Source organism: Euwallacea fornicatus, chromosome 1 (assembly GCF_040115645.1).
Source record: "Euwallacea fornicatus isolate EFF26 chromosome 1, ASM4011564v1, whole genome shotgun sequence".
In the NCBI taxonomy this organism is placed as follows: Eukaryota; Metazoa; Arthropoda; class Insecta; order Coleoptera; family Curculionidae; genus Euwallacea; species Euwallacea fornicatus.
This window is the reverse complement of record NC_089541.1, coordinates 124,988-145,255: the sequence shown is the minus strand read 5'-3', so window position 1 is coordinate 145,255 and position 20,268 is coordinate 124,988. Positions and strand designations below refer to the sequence as shown.

Sequence of the window (20,268 nt, the reverse complement as noted above, 5' to 3'; positions counted from 1 at the left end):
ATTTGTCAGGTATTAGTGCGACGTTATCAGTATTTAATAGTATTTAATAATATTATTAGATCCAGGGCAAGTAATTATCACACCAATGAGGAAAAAAGTAGAGATAATAATAATCTTTATTGCTCAATAAATAACAAATCTAGAGGCAATTTCTGCAGAGTTATATGATTTCTAAAATCAGTACATTTTGTACTCATTCATAAAAACAATCACCCATTAAATACTTACACTTTTTATACACATCATAAATATTTTTACGAATAGCACTATCATCTAATAATGATATGTTAGTAACAGGTTTATTTCTGCTTCGATTTTTTTTAGGGGAATGTAGTCTCACATTTTTTTTATTACCATTAATACTTTACTTACGAATTGACAAACAAGCAAAATCAAATTCAATGTATTCAAAACACGCTAAATAAAACACTAAATTTAATTTATCTCTTTAACTAATTTTATTGGTAACAGGGGCCCATTATTTTACAATTATCTTTTAAAATAGTTAATAAAACACGCTTTAAGCTTCTTAAACCGACTATTTATGAAGTTGCGCGTTATACCAACAACAATAATAACAACATCAATAATAAATTACCAAGAGCACTATTTTAATTTTCAAAAAGCATATTTTTGCCACTTTGTTGAGTGATGAAGTGAAGTTGATGAACAAAAGTCACAACAGTTTAAAATACAAAATTAAACCAAAACGTTAATAAATTAAGTGGCAACAGTGCAAAAAAATAGAGTTATGTTTTAATGTTCAAATATGTCTTTATTCTTCTTCAGCATATTAAATTTATATGACTTGTCATTTTACGTAATGTGGCTTTTAATATTACATAATGTAATGAGACAAAAACTTAGGAGATTTGAACTATAGCTAAGTTAAGTCAAAGAGGTAGTAAACAAACCGTATCATTGACATTTTGGCATTGGTTTGACACCAGTAAAAGATTAATATTCAAAAACAGCAACAAAACATTTCTAAATTTTCTGGTGATGTGAGCAGTAGTACAGAATGTAATATTTTCGATGTAATTAAGGGGATTCAGTTATTGCCCGAGTAGATAGAGAAAAACCGTAGTCACGATCTTGGTTCAATTTTTAAGTCAATTTCAATAATATAAACAATGTTTTGACCTCTTGATTCGTTTGGTAGATACAAAATGTTTTTAGTTTTTGGTTGTTTTAATAAAAAACACATTATCTTTTTCTTATGTGCAAGTTGCCTCACTATATTAAAAATTGAATAAAGAAATAAAAAAAGGAACAAAATAACAAAAAAAAGAAAAAACTCAAAAAGGAAAAAAATATTAAAGAAACAAAATAACAAAAAAAAGAGAAGACACAAAAGAGAAGGAACAAAAAATAAAAAAAAGTGAAGAAAATAAAAAGAAAGAAAAAAATATTAAAGAAACAATATAACAAAAAAAAGAAAAGACACAAAAAAGAAGGAACAAAAAATAAAAAAAAGTGAAGAAAATAAAAAGAAAGAAAAAAATATTAAAGAAACAATATAACAAAAAAAAGAAAAGACACAAAAAAGAAGGATCAAAAAATAAAAAAGTGAAGAAAAGAAAAAGAAAGAAAGAAATATTAAAGAAACAAAATAACAAAAAAAGAAAAGACACAAAAAAGAAGGAACAAAAAATAAAAAAAGTGAAGAAAAGAAAAAGAAAGAAAAAATATTAAAGAAACAAAATAACAAAAAAAAGTGAAGACACAAAAGAGAAGGAACAACAAATAAAAAAAAGTGAAGAAAAGAAAAAGAAAGAAAAAATATTAAAGAAACAAAATAATAAAAAAAAGAAAAAACACAAAAAAGAAGGAACAAAAAATAAAAAAAAGTGAAGAAAAGAAAAAGAAAGAAAAAATATTAAAGAAACAATATAATAAAAAAAAGAAAAGACACAAAAAAGAAGGAACAAAAAATAAAAAAAGTGAAGAAAAGAAAAAGAAAGAAAAAAATATTAAAGAAACAAAATAACAAAAAAAAGAGAAGACACAAAAGAGAAGGAACAAAAAATAAAAAAAAGTGAAGACAAAAAAAAGAAAGAAAAAAATATTAAAGAAACAAAATAACAAAAAAAAGAGAGGACACAAAAGAGAAGGAACGAAAAATAAAAAAAAGTGAAGACAAAAAAAAGAAAGAAAAAAATATTAAAGAAACAAAATAACAAAAAAAAGAGAGGACACAAAAGAGAAGGAACGAAAAATAAAAAAAAGTGAAGACAAAAAAAAGAAAGAAAAAAATATTAAAGAAACAAAATAACAAAAAAAAGAGAGGACACAAAAGAGAAGGAACGAAAAATAAAAAAAAGTGAAGACAAAAAAAAGAAAGAAAGAAATATTAAAGAAACAAAATAACAAAAAAAAGAAAAGACACAAAAAAGAAGGAACGAAAAATAAAAAAAAGTGAAGAAAATAAAAAGAAAGAAAAAAATATTAAAGAAACAAAATAATAAAAAAAAAGAAAAAACACAAAAAAGAAGGAACAAAAAATAAAAAAAAGTGAAGAAAAGAAAAAGAAAGAAAAAATATTAAAGAAACAATATAATAAAAAAAAGAAAAGACACAAAAAAGAAGGAACAAAAAATAAAAAAAGTGAAGAAAAGAAAAAGAAAGAAAAAAATATTAAAGAAACAAAATAATTAAAAAAAGACACAAGTCAAACGTTTAATCACTTTATTTGGCAGTCGCTCTAATCCTAACTATAGTTCGTACAAATTAATACAAAAAACCATAGGAGCAAGCACCTTCATCAATAAGGAGTTTCTTAACGAAGTCTTATTCATGCTGCTACAAGGGCAGTAAAAAAACTGCCGCAAGTTACAAAAGACTTTTACGTAAGAAACTTTTGATGATAATAATATTTTATTCAATTCGCCCCTTTTTGTGGGGAGAGGTACGTGCCAAAGACTGCATCACTTCAGCAGGAACCACTGGAGCGTCTTCCTCTAACCCAGTGGAAATTTCGGTTGGAGATTGGTCTACTTCAGCACTCCCCAAGTATCGATTTAAGTCATAGAATCGCGGTGATTCCGCGCAATCAATACTTTCATCTGCACGCGTGCAGGTAAAAATTTCCTAAACAACAAAAACAAACCTTTTAGAATGTTTTCTTAATAAAAATCAACAGAGAAAAATATTATAATTTAAATGACGAAACTTAAATTTTTCCTTATTAATAAAAAAAATTGAACCTAACTTCCACAAAAACTCATAGAAGTACCCATTTCACTCAAAATGAAATCAATCTAGACAATGTAAAAAACAAATTACCTGATTAAAAACGGTTTCTTCTGGGCAAATAAAGCTCCACCTAAACATTTGACTTCGCCCATCCTGGTACTTGATGGGCAAACACACGTGGAACAACTGACACTCATTCTCTACATCTGCATAATAACCATAGTCTCTCCCATCGCAGCTGAACGAGTCGCTGATATCAGTCCTGATGCTGGTAGCGTTGCTGGGCAGCGTCAGGAGCTGAGGCGATGGTAGATGTTCTGGCATTATCTAAAGGGAATGTTCAGTCTTCATTTGATGACAAACTCTTTAAATGCAAATCTTCAAACAAAAATTGAAAATTATGACACAGTACACGCACCCGTACGCTCGGATAGGCCCAAACGGCACAAAAGAGCACCAGTAGTACGAAGACCGAATTCATAATAATCCTGATGGGGTTCGGACGCGTCACGTTGGTTGCAGGAACTGATAACGATTGTGCGACCCATTCGAATGCCTTATAGTTTATATAGTGGCTGAGAATGGTTCGATTTGGGGACGTGAATCGGTTTTTGTAGTACCCAGATAGTTGAAGAGGTTCGTGGTCAATGTAGGCTTCTGCCTAATAAGTGTTCTTTGATTAATCACCACGAGTTTTCGATAGAAGGATTCGAATACGTCAAATTGTTCTTCCAAGATTCTTTCTCTCAAAATACACCTTCTAAGTCAATAACTCACTCTAGTTGACAATTTAAGAAATCGATCTAGAAAACTTCTCGGAAAAAAATGAGCCCACGCAAATCGACGAGTTAACGATAGGTGGCGTTGACTAGTTTTTCCAGCATAAGAGGCAATCAGACATATAAAAAAAGGTGTTTCACGATATAATCGACCTTCCAAAAGGGACAGATTTACAGTCAGCTGTCCATTTAGTCGTTTAAACCTAAAAACCATAAACCTGCAAAGTTCATTTTAGGTCTTTTGACATCTAGACTAGAACACCTAATTACTTTCATCGCAATACCCACTTTGTGAGCCTCATATTAGGCGAATGGTTTCAAACAACCGCTACTTTAATCCTTTCGATCCTTATGCGTGTAAGACAATGTCTTGAAAACGAAACTTAACGCGTAGTAATAAACCTGCATTTTTGGTATGTAGCGGCACTGCCGCGAAAGAATCACCACTCATCGAGACATTTGGGGTTTTTAAATTGCCGTTTTCAATTGCCTTCTAACAGAGACAAATAATTTACTTGACCCAACCATAAAACTCAGCAAAAATCCGATCTGTGAATCGACCGCACACCACATATTTGCATAATCAAATCGTTCTTCAATACGAGTCTGTATGTTCCACATTTCCTTCAAATAAGTAACCCACGAGGATGCCGATCTTTGATCTCTCTTCCTTATAAATACTTTTCCTCCTTAACAGGCTCTTCAGATATGTTTTGACCTTCCTCCTGCAGGCCGGCAGCATCTCATTCTTTCACGGTCTTCGCTTTCGTGTACATCTTTCAAAATGGAGTCGAAGATTAAACAGGGCAGAATCGCGATTCTACTTTTGGCTATAGTTTGCGTAGTTAGTGGTGATAACGTGGCGAAAAATGATACGAAAAGGGAAGATTTGGGACGATCGTTGCTGAATCGCCAAAGTCGAGGAATCGCCCCTTACATGGGGTTGATTTCCTGTGCCATGAAATACGATGTGAGTTGTTTCGTTGATGCTGCGGAAAATTATTTGGAAGTTGAAAGAACGCAGCTGTTAGGTGAGTGATAAGAGGAACAATAAAACTTTAATATGCAAGATGTTCGGTATGTAGTGCGGGATACGGAACGCGGTATCAGATGAGGTCACTCTGAATCGATTTAAACAAAAATACTTATGTACCTAGTGTTTGAGTTTTCCTGATCATGAAGTTTTTAATATTTTTTAATTTGTTCGTGCTCTTCTACAATTATTGAAATGCAGGAAAACAAAAAGCCCTTTTATTGCACAAATCTCTATTAAACTCTTTCATTGTGCACGAATGGATTGTTTAAGCCATAAGATCTAAAATAGCTTTTTCACTTATCTAGAGCTTCATAAATGTGATTTTGTTTGAATGCTTATGTGTATGTTTATTCATTTTTTTTTAACTTTCTAAAGCAAAATTCTTTCAATTCTTATAGAAAGTTTCTTAAAAAAACGTTTTAAAAATGTTTTTTTAAGGGTTTTTTGCGGGATTGCACGAAATCCCAGATACATGAATAGGAAATTCAGAATTAATTAAATCGCCCAACGACTCAAATGGGAAATGCGCCTCGGCATTATCATAGCAGCACTGAAAAATAGAGCGCTCGGTACATCCAAAATGATGGTTCTCGTTTTGAATTTAATAAATAAATTATTAATTATTTATTTACAATTCTTGGTATTGTTTTTGCTCTTTCAAAATTTAGTAAGAAATCTCCGAATATTTCCTTTCTTTACGGTAAAAAATAAAATATCACTTTATAACATTACATGGTATAGTATTAAGTATTATTTAATGCAAATAGCGAGACCGCATTAAAATTAATAAAAAAACCATAAGAAAATAAAGGGCTAGCCTAAGTTTTGGCGAATACACTTTGTGAATACTTGAAAGCATTAAAGTTAATTGCTTTAATTTTTAAAATGATTCTTAAGAAGCTTTTCATAAGAATTGAGAGACCATTGTGTAAGGAAGTTTTAAAGGAATTTAAACAAACATACATCTAAACGCTTAAATAAAATTCACGTTTGAATTTGACTCGTTGCTGTCCTATAAACTAGGAAAATCGTGTTTATATAATTTTGGTAACAAAGCCATTTTAGATTTTTTGGATTAAACGGTTTAAACAATCCATTCACGCGTAATAAGAAAGTTTAGAACATTTTTGTGATAAAAGGGCGTGCTGTTTGTCCTTTTCCACTTTAAGAATTGTAAGAAGACACGGTCCAATTAAAAAATATTCAAAACTTAATTATCAGGAAAACAATAACACTTGGTATATAGGTATGTCGTTGTTTAATCAATTCAGAAGTAACCCCCTCTAACACTTTATTTAGTATACCACACTATCGACCAAACACCCTGCATAGTATATTGGCCCTTTGCTCATGAAAGAAACGTGATCGCGATAGGAAGAAGTATCTAATTATTTGATAGCGCTTCTACTACACCGAGTATGAGGACAAGGACACTAAATTAATTTTTCCTTCGAAACGAGTATAGTGATCGTTGACATTGCCACGAAAGTTCATAGTCTCAAGTCAGTTTCAAGCTCTCTTTTCCAGGTTGCGGTTAACTTCCGTTTAAGTTTTTCCATAACTTAACTCCATAGCGTCTAAAATTCAATTTGATTTCTTCAACTGCAAAGGGAAAAAATTACCATTTTTTTGAAGCTTGTGGTACATCGTAAACGGCATTGCTAATTTTTTTTTTTAGTTTACGAGATCCGCGATCGATTTGCGGAAAATGTGAAATTAATCGAAATTTACAAATCAAAATATTTCATGACTTACAAATGTGATTAAAAAATGTAATACATTTTTTAGCTTTTCCTCTCTCAAGCACAGCTTATTAGTAACACGAGATGGCTTTTGGTGTTAGAAATACTGATACTAAATTAGTTTTTTATATACGACCTATTTTTATATTTTTAAGGACATTTAGTATTTTTTGTTTGTTCTTGACCACTTGGTTCGCCTGATCCGACCCCAGTAGATTTTTCTATTTGGAAAATTATTAAAGGCCAAGTTTGCAACATGATAATAAATGAAAAAAAAATCACAAATGACTCACCCACCGTTCAGAAATAAAAAGCGCATCCGAAATATGAAAAAAAATTGAAAGAAATTTTCATTAAAAGCAGGAGTAGGGCTGTAACGAATGATCCAAAAACATGCAGTAAGCTTGTTGGTTGACAAAAATCGGAGAAAAAATTATGAAACTAAATGTATGAGCGTTTTGGTAGTAAAGAAATTCAGAAGTGTTGATGGTTGTAATCGCTTATACATATAGGACACCGATTTGTTCATTGATTTTTAGCAACGCACAATACCTCTTCGCGTTATCGAAATTCTTCCCAAATGCTATTGGATGCGACCTCATACTGGTACAGTAGACCGAAATTTCTGCGCTTTAATCGAATTTATTCATCATCGCGCCATAGTTTTATTTATTAAAAACGCCTGTGCCGTGCCACAACAACCCAGTTATGTTGGGTTTCTACAACTCATAAAGAATAACATAATGAATAAGAATTTGTTAGAAAGCTTAGAAAGCTAAAAATATATGAATTTTCTATGTCGTTCGTTATGTAGGTGCACGCAAGGTGATCCAACGAAAACTTGATCCCCCATTAAAATCCCCATAAAAATAAGGACTTCTCGGAAAATTTCCAAAATATTACACTTTCCGGTAATAGGTATAACCATAAAACCAATTTTTCATGCCATGGATTATGTTATGCGCAATGCGCCGTGTAAACTCAGTTTTTCTCTTTTCCCTCGTCATTTATTCTCTTCAATCTCTGTCCGTTTCTCAAACGATGTGCTTCGTTTCGTCAAAATTTTGGCAACTTTTGAATATCCATTACCGAAATTTTGCCTGAACGCAGTGCGATCAACTGTTCAGGTTAGTTGTCGTTCCTTTGTAAATATCCTTTCGAGCAACGTACCTTCGAAAATAAACTTATGGCGATGGGTATTTTATTGGGTCGTGCATCAATGAAACGAATTGCGTTAAAAACCGGATTTCGTACCGTAGACCTGCAACCGTTAAACTGAAAAAGAAACCTCGGCCGCGGTCTTAACCACGACCAGAACCTTTCGTATATCGTCTGGTACTCGTCATTCATAACGTTTCCGCCGAAATATGGGTTAATGAAGATGCAGCCAAATCGATAATTTTGAAGGAACATAAAAATATTAATTTTAAACAAGATATCTATTAGTAATAAATTTTCTAAGCAATCAGAACCCGTGTCACACACCTCGGCCACTTAACAGTAAGCCCCGTTATTAAGAGGACATACAAACAAAGAAATGAATCCCAAAACGAAGTTGTTAATTATGAAAGTTGGGGCAATCGTATTTATCAATTTGGCTGAATAAACATTTGTGTTGCCGGATGTGTGTGAAACGAAACTCCAAATATCAATAAATAATTAGAACTAAAATACTTTTAGGATCGCAGCAGAGCTCCTTTGTCGTGTTACGGAGGGTGATTCACGTTTTTATACACCCACTGATGGTAATAAAACCAACATAAATTATATCCGTAAAATTTTATTGTCTAGAAATTGGGTCGTTAAATTCAGGGAAAAAATTTCGTCACCAACACTCCATAGAAACTAAAACTCTTCCGCATACTCTAGCACACAAAAATACATAATATAATTCCGGATATTAATACATATGACACTCTCGTGGTCGCGCGACTTTCTTTTCGAGCCTCAGGTGTATAAATTTTGCTGTAAACTGTAGATTTACATGAAATTTATTTAAACATTGACATTTCCATTTGTCTGCGATTAAATCCACGCATGGTCTCGAGTAACTTTATATTTTTATGGGGCTAAATGTGCCTTATCCGGAAAGACCGTGTGAAAATACATTACGTTCCTTCAAACAACTACACATAATGTTATGGATCATCCTGATTATTTTCTGTGAATCGAGCGAAACAATGTAATATTACCTCGACACTGACCTCGTTTAAAACATGGCCGCATTGTACGTGTGTTACTATAAGTTGCAAAAACCACTTTCTTCTACCATTTTAATCTAAATCAAACGAGTTAATCAAATGTATTTGGGTTGCCGGGAAACAGATGGAACAAACTTATTTGTATATTTGGTTTTTCAGGACCATTAGTAAGTCTTCGTGTTGATTCCCAAATCAGTTGACAAATTGGCGAACGGATTTGTCAGTTAGTCACTATTTCCTATTGATTGGTAATGCAGTATCATGACTGCGACTGATGTGACCGTCGGTCAGTTTTGGGCAATTTTTCGGACCGCTAGACTGACGGCCCCGTTACGGGACGGGACACACTATTTGAATCGAAATCGTTAATAGTATCGATGCATTTGCAGGACCGGATTTGCCCATCAGAAATTTAGTGCAAGACCTTTGTCGTCTCGAATTTTATTGTATAAATTACTAAAGCTTCAACAATTACTGAAGAAATTGTTCGGAATTATTGTTTTTCAAATAATTATTATCTTAATTGTCGATAGATGGGTACATACCTCTCTGTACGTCTTTCGAACGTAGTAATTAATATGCAGAAAGGCGCTTCCTTGCGTGCATTTTTCCTGACAGGAAGAGCAACCGCCGAACAGTAAAATCGAACGTCTAAATATACAAAAGCGACATTCTAATTAACTTGGCACATGGTAACCCAGAACAATAAACCCATTTTTCAGTCCATTGGCACCCACAGTGGCTTTGTAACGAAATGCTCACACCTCTTAAATAATAGGCGGATTCCATTCATTTCTGACAATATGTCAAAAGAGTGGCGTTTCTGCTGGCTAGGAAGATCTATCCACAAAGTCTGTACGAGGTGTGTGCAGAAAAAGTGGAAATTTTAAATTTTTAGGAAGAATTTTCTTCATTCAATTACTTCAATTTTGTCCCCTTCAAAATAATTCCTGTTAGATAAAATGTACTTATGCCAGCTATTCTATCGATACCTAAAATACTCTTGAAACTTGAACTTTGGAAGACTGTTTAGCCCTTTCGGCGACGCCTATTCAATCCCGTGTTTGTTTGCAAATCGACGACGACCTTTTAAAGTACTCTTCTTTTTCGGGAACAAAAAGATGTCGCAGGGAGTCATATCTGGCGAATATGGAGTTTGCGGTGTCATTACAGTATTGTTTTTTGCTAAATATTCTCGAAAAAGCAATGAAGTGTGAGTGAGAATATTATCATGGCTTAAAAAGCAGGAATTGTTTCGTCACAAATCTGGACGTTTTTTGCTAGTTGCTTCGCGCAAACAACGTTGGACTTGTAGATAATATTCTTTGTTGATCGTTTCGGAAAAATGACACGCAAATTCTTTGAACCGTTTTTCAAAGATCGCCGCTCGTATTAAACACAACGGAACCCTTTTTACAGTTGTCAACAGACTAAACTTCCAATATGTCTATCGACGTGTACACATTGTTTAGAGACATATTCACGGACACAATTAAAGAAAATCGTTTAAAAAGGAAATTAATACAGCCCACAAAATTACAAATTTCACGTAAGTTCTTGCAGACACCTCGTACATGCGATATTTTAGAAATTGCTAATTTACCGATGTCGTCGTCGATCGACAGTCATTTTAGAATTCATTTCTACACCTTCCTCCCCCTTTCCCGTCTTATACCCTGTCTCACTTTCACTAATGTGACTTATTGGTTCTAGCAGATCTTACCAATAAGAGGAAAAAGAAAAGGTGATGAACATTCTTTCATATGTATGCGAGCATTCTTTGTCCATGTTGAAACTATTAATCAATTATCTGAAAATATCACGGGGTGCTGGCTCTAAATTGCAAGTGGGAGAAGAACCACATAAGTTTTAATATGCATCCGACAAAGACCGGCCACGAAGTGAGCGAAGTCAGATCCGGTCGGCGTTTCCACTTCGATGTTTAGATTAGTATCGATTTTGCTGTTTTTGTGGCGGTGGGAATTTTTTTAAATATCAGAGCAAAAAAACGGTAATGGAAACACATGAAAAAACATAACTCTGCGTGTTAAAACTGAAATTCCTTACATGCTTTACCTGCACCGGTTAATTTATTCATTTTCAGATATCATTTTAAACGATGGACCGTTTGATCCATTCTGTTTAGCGATTGACTTCGAGTCTATAGCCTATTTGTTTATGATCTTTTGTCGAGTCCAAAGATCATAAACAAATATCAGCGAATTCAGATCGTCGTATCAATCAATGACATACCTAAGTTATCCTATAATAGGGAAATGTTTAATAATTAATAAACGAGTGAAAACTCGAAACTAATTTACTTTATCACTACAACACTATTACTATGATTAAACTTACATCAGCAAAAATTTCGAAACGGTGAGAGATCTGACAACTAGATCTGGACCGATTCCTCACACTTCAATCGCTAGTTGTCAACACACTTTGTTGGTCTTTGTCGGAAGTATGTGGATCCTTCTCCCACTTGCACTATTTCTATATTCCGACTTGAACTAGTAATACTTGTTTAAGAAGGGAAAGGACAAGAAAAAATATTTAAAATCGCATTTTATAAAATTCAAAAAAAAAATCTTTTAATTCCTCAAAAAATTTCAGCGAAGATTTTCAAATTTAAAAACGATTTCCAAACAAAGTGTAGATTGATAGTTTCTATGGCGTATTGCCACCATTTTGTTAAGTCACTTATATATAGAGTTGAAAATTTTAAAAAATGTATGAATTTGAATCAGTTAAAGTTTCCAAAACCGATTTAGAGTTGCTTAATTAGCATTGAAACTACGTTAAAAAATTAGTAAACTTTCAATTTCACTGCAGTTTATTGAAGTTAATTAATTTTTAATTTCACGCAAAAATTTGACACGAACCACGAGAAATTCTCTTATTACAATCTTCTTAACTATGATATATTCGTAAACAATTATTATGAGTTTTCTGTAGCTGAGGCTGACGCCCAAGCAGCCCTGCAATCAAGTGGCAGATCCAACTCCGAAGACAAACCCTCGCACATAGCCAACACCCTCAGTAGGCTCATTTCAGAGCTAACCAGTATGTTCCAAAACGGAATTTCCGGATTCTTCAAACAAGGAAAAGATCTTGACGATGAAGATGAAGAGGGCGAAGAGTCGGATGAAGGAGATAGTAATCAGTTGACCACCGCCACAGATGGTTCGGTTGGAGGTAGGCGATGGGGTTGATTCGCTGCGGTGGCGGGCTGCTTTTCATGTGCATTTATTAGATTATTTGTGTTATGTGTTTTTCGTTCTTTGATATTTTAATTAGTACGTTTCACCCGTCATAATATCACGCATATTACCACAAACATCCTATTTACATGCAATTCATTATCATTGATTTCATCGATTTAACCTACTTTTTTCGTGAACTACTATGTTGAGACTCTTTTATTATGACTTCTTATAACCGGAATTTTTATTTGTTTTCGACCTACTTCCGGAACCTAGGAGTTTTCTTCAAAAGGTCAGTCTAATGACCGCTTGTTTCTCCCTCTCTCTTCATCGATATGAGTGTAGTAGTAGTAAAGCGCAGGTGTATTTGCAGAGAGCCGCGGCAAAAAGAAACGTCAGAAGAAAAAACTTAACTCTATGCTCAAATACTTCGCTATCGGCCTCTTGATCTACAAAAAAATCTGTCTTTTGCTAAAGCTCTTTCACACAGTGCTCCAATTCAAATTCTTCTTTTTGGCTGTCGGTGGTTTGATTCTCCATGCTATCAAATTCTGGCTTAGTTTCAAAAAGGAGGCTCATCCGACCAAGGTCATTTACTATGAACACGCCCAGCACCAGCACCACTACGGCCACGAAGAAGATGGGCACTCCATATGGGCGCGAGCGTTGCAAAACGATGGAAAAAATAATACTTCCAATGGAGCCGAATTGGCTTACAATAAACAGAAACCGTACTATGTTGTGGAATTTGACACCTAAGTCCTTCGTAAAAAAAAAATAATATTAGGTGACCATTGGTGGACAGTTTTGACCCTCACATATTATACTGGTCGGTATTGCAGAATTTTGAGGCATTTCGAAAGTGATTTTTCAGTGTTCAGTTTTAGTGTATAAGAGGAAATACGGTTGTAGAATACCGTATGTTTAGTGGATAAGAATACCAGGTAGGTGTAATCTGTAAGCCATTAATAAGCATGTTGCACTTTTGCATGTGATGAAAGCATCAAATTACATATGCTGCAACATTTATCAATTTACAGAATACACGCTTTAGCACGTTAGTGTAACATATCGATAGATTAAAATGCAGGGTGATTAAAAAAGTATTTTTGATTGAATTAATGTATAAATAAGATATATCTATTACACACTATCAAATATCCACTATACACCACATATATACATGCAGAAATGCTTATTAATTTAGCTAAGTCAATATACATATTAGCAGAATTACCCAGTTTGATTAGAAAACCATACGTATACATAGAGTTTTCGCGTTGTTGAGATTGGAGGGTTGAAGCTTATTCCTACATCACATGTGCAAAAATTAAAAATAAATAATTTTTTCCTTAACTATAAAACGTGGTAAATATTGTAAACAACTTTTCAACCAGTTTTTTGACAAAATGGTGAAAATAAAATCCTATTAAACTTTCTGACCTTTCTAGCACGATACTAAATAATCATATTATTGAGTCACACCACGAGGACTAAAATTATCTGAAAATTACCCTCAAAACTTTTAATTGACTTTGAGTTCTTTATATATTTAATTGAAAGGCCAATATATTTAAGGTCTTTCTGTAATCTTTTCCAAATTTCTAATGTTTCAACAGCAAAAAAACTATATAGATGTGTTTTCTATTAGACTTAGATATGTGATATATCGTTATATTTTTCAAGAATAATTTAATATATTATATGTTGTTCTTTTACACTGAAATATACACAGATGATAATTAAATGATTCTGAGAAAGTCCAAACTTTTCCATTATTAAATTACTGTATTAGTGCACCATCTAAATCAAACTAAAACTGCGACAATGTAAGTAACTCTTTGAACTAAACAAAATGCACGAATGCAAGATGCATGACTTGAAAAATTTAGATATAAGGAGAAGGTTTTTCATAAATCAGTTACTGTAGAGTAGGTTAAGGTACACATTAAACTGCCTATGTTAAATAAAATCCGATATTAACAATAAATTATTAAAGCTTTCGAGAGAAGGCTGTAATTAAAGCTTCATGCGTGAACACTAAATCTATTATAACATCTTTAAAATAATTTTTTTGACTATATAAAAGAGACCATAAATCTCCTTAAAGAAATTCTCGCAAAGGTTTATTAAATTTGCCACTAGATATCTGTAGACCAGTGTTGCAGTCTGTAGTAGCAGTTTCTCGTAGAGTACCTAACTCACTTTATAAATGGCAAGATAATCACTAATTGAGCTAACGTGCATGTTTGCCTGCTCCAATTAACCCTAATTAACTCAAAAAGCAATAAGTCACGAGCCTTGCAAATACACTGCTAATAAATAAACAAGTAATATACGTACCTTCTGCTCGTGGCTTGTTTCAGCGTACACTCACCGTCACTAACTCACCCCTGCCTATTTCCAGAAACTAGGGAAATCACAGAGAAGAAAAAGAAAAAGAAGAAAAAGAACTTGAAGGGCTTGATCAGACTGGCGAAACCGGCCCTCGTAGCTCTCATTATAATGCTAAAATTTTCCATCCTACTAAAAGTCCTGCAAACCGCCATGCAGTTCAAATTCCTGCTGATTTCGTTAGGCGGGTTCGCTATTCAGGCGGCCAAAATGTGGATATCGCTCAAAAACCAGAATAAGGAGCATGGGCACCACGAGGAGATAGTGTATAAGAACCCCTACGGGGCTGGAAATGATGAGTTTTCGAGTCCTGGAGGGAGCCCTTACGGGGGAGAGTATAACGCCGCTAGGAGCGCTCAGGGGTTGGTTTATTCGATGCAGAGGCCTTTGCGATGAAAAAGGTTAACAACAGCTTTGAGAACTGCATCAGGGTGCATTTATTGCGGGAGATATTTATTTATTTATTCCGGTTGAAATTCGTGGTGGTTGAAATGGTTTACTGAATAAATAATTAATGAATAAAATCTTTTACTTAAGTTTTAGTGCAATGAACCTCAAAAAACATGCCCTAGCACGTGTGTACATGTAAGTGTAATCCAAATTTTTGTATCGTAAATGTGTGTTATCGATGTCGAATTGGTTTTGTGACATTATTTCTTTAAAGAACCGATCACATTAACGTATATCCGATAATGGGTATGTAAACCAGGTAGAAACTAAATCGAGCGACCAGACTTAGAAAGTGTTCTTAGAATTATCCGAATGATAATTATCACAAACACGGTTAAAGGTGATCTCATGATTCCACTTTATTTAACTGATCGTCATACGGTAGAAATTTAAAAACTTGGTAGAAAATAAACTGTTTTCATATAGTCGTCCGTTATCGCAATTTGAAATTTCCCTTCGAGAACTTTAATTTTTACCTTTATAGCTTTAGCTGTAATGGGGGCAAATAATATGGCAAATTTAGGTAAATCTTCTAATCTCCAAATTCGTTTATTTCGCTCTTCCTCTTATAGCACAAAAAAGAGTGCTCCATAGCACATTCTATTACTTTTAAATGCAGTTTTTGAAAATCATAATTAAACTATTTTCCTGGCATTTTTAAGATCTAACGTACAATTCACCACGCTGGACCCTACGGGGTCGACAATTACTTAAGAGCCAACTATTGTAAATCTTGATTTAAACTAAAAACCAATTTGTGTTTACTTAGCATGGTTGTACTAAATGTGGTAGCCTCGAGGGCTTGCTTTTTTTATCACATTATTTTATTCTGCATTACTAATAATAGTAAGCAAATTATATAAAAATGGTAACTTACAACCTTTAGGTTAGTTGAATCACCAGAGTCGCTTCCTTTCGACTTGTGATTTCGGATTAAAACTGGTTATGATTCACAACTCCATTCGAAAGCGGGTCAGGAGCAAAGAGTATAATTGAATGAGAATTAATTATAAATCTTCGAATGAAAATTCAGAATCATTTGTGCAACATGTTTCGTCTTTGATAAGTCCATAGAAAATTGTCCTTTCTGGTAAAGCAAAGACCATTCTAGAATCTAACATGGTCATTCCTTAAAAACAGTTAGACTTCCCTCTATTTAAACTTTAATTTCCGCCTCTATTCAGTTCAGAGTTCCAAACGTAAAGTACCAGAGTCTCATATTAAATGGTACTAGTTCGGCGACGTCCGTGAGGTGATACCAAACATCAAGTATTCGCGCAATATTTCTTTTACAGCTTCATAAATCGTTGATTAATATTAAATTTAAGCAATTTTGAGTATTAAATTCTTTGATTTCGATTTTTCTGCAAAATCTGATTTTCTTAGTCACGAAATTATTTTTTATGGTATGATCACTGACAATTTTCCGACATTTTAGCCTGCTGATCTTTCATAGTTTACACGTAATGTGATATCGATCATCGCATCCAGAATTATACTTAAAAATTGTTTAAGTTACAAAGAAATACTTTAATGAGACACAAAATCATAGAATTTTGTATCAATTCATACCAGTACCTAATCATCTGCTATGCATGCATCGTACCATCCTCGAAATCGTGTGAAAAGTGACATCATATTTCAAGAGCTGCTATTCATCACCACAACGTCATTATTAACGTCACCGCATCATAATCATTACGACTATATCATCAGGTGTGTATTAATAATTTTAATTTTAGTATTTAAGCACTACGGCCATATGGGCGTGAATTATTGTTTGTCTTATATTTCACTATCAATAAACGCCCATATGGCAATCATCAAATATTTGGTGATACCAGAGGACGCAGGAGTCATTTGCGTACGTCACCCTCGACCATAGCAACTGACGTACCACCGGGTCACTCCTGCCTGTGGGTCTGTACGCAGTGCGTACCATTTTACATTTATAATTAGTTGAACACGTACGCAAATGCCTCCTCCTCAAGGCCCACAGGTAGGTGTGACCAGGTGGTACGTCTCTTACGAGGTCTTAATAGTAAATTACCAAAAATTGGTTGCAGCGAGGCACAAAAAGTACGACCCCGTCGCGGACGGAAAGCCCAAAAAAGTGCTCATGAATGAGGCGATTGTGGTTTTGAGAGTCGTCATTGGCCTTACCGCCATCCTCCTAGTTTTAACCGCACTGGGAGCCTTTTTAGGGGTGAAAATAATTCTTGTCAAGAGTATGGTGGGCGTCGCTATTGCCCTCTTTGTATTGGCCAAAAAGTTTCAACACTCTGGCCATCACACAGAACCTTCGTGGTGATCAATTATTACGTAATTGAAAAATCAAAATCTTAATGTTGCAACACTCACTAACGCCTTCTTCTACATACAAATTTCAGCCCAATCAAGAGCTACACAACGCCACAAAAAACACAATCATGAAGGCCTTATTAAGAAAATCATCAGAGTGGTCAAAATGGCGCTTTACGTCATTATCCTCCTCGCCGCGCAAGTGTCCGTCGTGGTACTGTTCAACTCTTTTGTGGGCTTCAAGATGCTGCTGGTCACCATGTGGGGAGTAGCTTTCTTGGCGCTTAAGGTGTGGCTGTTGCACAAGAAAGAAGGTACTGTTGTGGTGCATGAAGACGTTCATCATGACCATCACTACGAAAACGACGAGCATCACCATTACGACCATATTCCTGTCGACGATTGGCAGCGGATTTACCTGCCTAAAAGTTCGGATAGGGAATACGCGCAAAAAATCGCCTATTCGAAGCAGAAGCAAGATGGATCGATTTGGAGCTCTTGGTTGGATTAAATTATATAGGATTCATTTCAGCAAGTTGCCAAATATTTAATGTGGTTTAGAGGGAAAAGGTAATGCATATTGCATGTTGTTCAGTAGGCGCAATTGATGCTTTCATTGTATGTAATATATTGATTTAGTAAATGACCTGTTGTTTTGTACTGCCATTTCAGCAACCGCCGTCGTATTCGGTTAAATTACATATCTCTCAATAAACACCATCATATATAGTCCTAATATGTTCTGTAAATAACTCCATTACAATGTATGGGACAATAGGAAAACAGTTACCCACTATTCTGGTTTTAGACCGTCATGGACTCACAGACGACCATGAACAGACGAGGAAAAAGGACAAAGACAGAGACAATTTTTGGGGCGGATTTGGCATGTATATGATGAATTTGGTACCGAAATTGGCGGCTTTAAAGTTGGCTCTAATCGGGGTTTTGGTTGTTTTGGGAATTATTGCCGGGGTCGTGGCTACAGCCGTCCAGACCAAGCTATATCTTGTAGCTATTGCGTATGTGGTGTTACAGGCCATTAAAAATAAGATTGAGTGTGATAAAGCCTGATTGTTTAGCTATTTGTAATTAAAGGAATCATGTCAGTAATTGGTTTTATTTCAGACCCGCAAAATTTCATAAAATGTAAATTAAGAGTGGGAGAATCTGAAAATGATATTTGTAAGGGAGCTATTTAAATTAATTTTTGCAATTGTCCAATTTCCAGAAATTAAATTTGCTTTAAAAAATCTAATTAACTTGTGTAATGAACGTCACTTATTTGGAATTTCCGAAGCGAGAAACTAGATGGCACCCCAATCGTGACCGCGATGGCCTCAAGCACAGCCCTTTTGAAAGATTCCGAAAACAACCAAAACTCAACGTTGAATTATTAATTTATACATTACAAACAAATGTACTGTAAAATTTTACAATTCAAAAGGCTTGAGGAAAAAATACGTTTTTACAATATTAATATCAGAATTAACAATTGGTCCTATAACTATAACAATCCACCATTATATAAGGATAATTCTTTAAATTCTATTGAAGGAATTACCAAATAGTAATAATGATATTTTAATCTGTTTCAATTTCTTTTTATAATATAGGACATAATTCTAGCTGGTTGGATTTTTAACATTAAGTACGTAACTATTGATTTTGTGACTAAATTACGTCCTTAACCTACCTATTACAACCCACACGTAAGTTACTGGAAGAAGATGAAATTCGCGCGTGAAACTTCAAGATCTCTCTGTGACTAATCCAATGTTGTTACTAACTTCTAAGTGGTAAAAACTATCGAAAAATAGTTTTATTGGTGCCCAGTGTTTTGAAAAAGTTTTCCTGTATTTCAGTCGGCAGGAAGAAGAGCATGAAAAAGGGCCCAATCAAGAAAATCATTCACCTAATGAAAATAGTCTTGTTCTTCGCTGCTATAGTGGTGAAAATTTGTGTTCTGTTGAAACTTTTCAATTCAGCAGTGCATTTTAAATTCATGCTGATCGCTCTCGGTACCTTGGCGCACACCATTATCAAGTCGTGGACCAGTCACAAGCAAGCAATCCCCCAGAAAAGTGTTGTTTTGAACCATCACGATCATCACTTTGAGGATGATGCCAGTGTTCAGCATGGACTGGAAGCCTATTGGAGCAGATGAGCTTTATTGTGTAGATGTCCTGTATTGCGTGGTTCTAGTCTTGTTGTGCAATTTATTTTAATATATACGTTGAATATTGAGAGGATGTTCACTTTTAAGGTACCTTTCAGCACTTTTCTTTAGGTAGGCGTACACAAGGCACACTATCAAACTACACACACAGCAGAAATCTTTATTTGGTAAGTTGTGCATATTCCCTGAATTTTCTATGGTAAAAGCTTATACAGCTCTCTAATAAGATTTTTTTTCTACTTGCAGACAAACGCAAATCTCGTGAAAAACCCGCCAAAATCTTGAAATCCCTCGGAGACAGCATTAAAATGGCACTCACAGGATTGGCGTTAAGAGAAATTATCTTAATTCTTCTGAAATTGATCAACACTGCCATTTCTGTCAAAATGCTGATAGTAGCTTTCGGCACTCTGCTAGTGGAGAAGGGCAAATTGCTGATTGAATTCAAGAAATCGAAGCAGCAGGAAGATGACCACAAAGTGGTCTACCATGATACGCACCATGACCATCACTACCAGGATTTGGTCCACGAGGGAGCTCACACTAATTGGTGGTAGCTTTGATTTAGTTATAGAATTCTATAATTTGTTCCTCAAATCTTTGAAGGATTGCACAGATTCTCCATCTAAGGGTCTCTGTCTCCTTCATTTTATTGACTATATTTTTCTCAAAGAGTCAGTTACCTGATACTTGAGAGAAATGAACCAAAGTTAGTTTAATTTATGTTAGATAAAGTAATTCTTGTAGAAAAACCAATAAATAAATTTTATTTCATGAACTGTTTG

The 20,268-nt window shown here is 34.3% G+C and overlaps 2 protein-coding genes across 10 annotated transcripts; one reads left to right on the top strand and one right to left on the bottom strand.

The window, feature by feature from the left end:
• Positions 1 to 2,671: 2,671 nt before the first annotated feature.
• Positions 2,672 to 11,406, bottom strand: LOC136350546 (U-scoloptoxin(01)-Cw1a-like). Of its 3 annotated transcripts, none has more exons than XM_066302390.1 (3): positions 11,312 to 11,406; positions 3,286 to 3,522; positions 2,672 to 3,090 (listed from the first exon to the last, which is right to left on the bottom strand). In XM_066302390.1, the coding sequence occupies exons 2-3, from the start codon at positions 3,517 to 3,519 to the stop codon at positions 2,878 to 2,880; spliced, it is 447 nt and encodes a 148-aa protein (XP_066158487.1). In that variant the 5' UTR covers positions 3,520 to 3,522; positions 11,312 to 11,406; the 3' UTR covers positions 2,672 to 2,877. The 3 variants fall into 3 exon arrangements, with proteins under 3 accessions (XP_066158487.1, XP_066158496.1, XP_066158480.1); XM_066302399.1 differs by lacking the exon at positions 11,312 to 11,406 and adding an exon at positions 11,207 to 11,228; XM_066302383.1 differs by lacking the exon at positions 11,312 to 11,406 and adding an exon at positions 3,614 to 3,760.
• On the top strand, positions 4,667 to 20,232 carry LOC136350525 (uncharacterized). Of its 7 annotated transcripts, none has more exons than XM_066302370.1 (4): positions 4,667 to 5,005; positions 11,912 to 12,151; positions 17,070 to 17,325; positions 17,394 to 17,520. In XM_066302370.1, the coding sequence occupies exons 1-3, from the start codon at positions 4,759 to 4,761 to the stop codon at positions 17,312 to 17,314; spliced, it is 732 nt and encodes a 243-aa protein (XP_066158467.1). In that variant the 5' UTR covers positions 4,667 to 4,758; the 3' UTR covers positions 17,315 to 17,325; positions 17,394 to 17,520. The 7 variants fall into 7 exon arrangements, 6 of the variants coding, with proteins under 6 accessions (XP_066158467.1, XP_066158446.1, XP_066158461.1 ...); XR_010734169.1 differs by lacking the exons at positions 17,070 to 17,325; positions 17,394 to 17,520 and adding exons at positions 19,170 to 19,650; positions 19,730 to 19,857 and having other exon boundaries at positions 4,668 to 5,005; XM_066302349.1 differs by lacking the exons at positions 17,070 to 17,325; positions 17,394 to 17,520 and adding an exon at positions 19,730 to 20,232.
• The last annotated feature ends 36 nt before the right edge of the window (positions 20,233 to 20,268 follow it).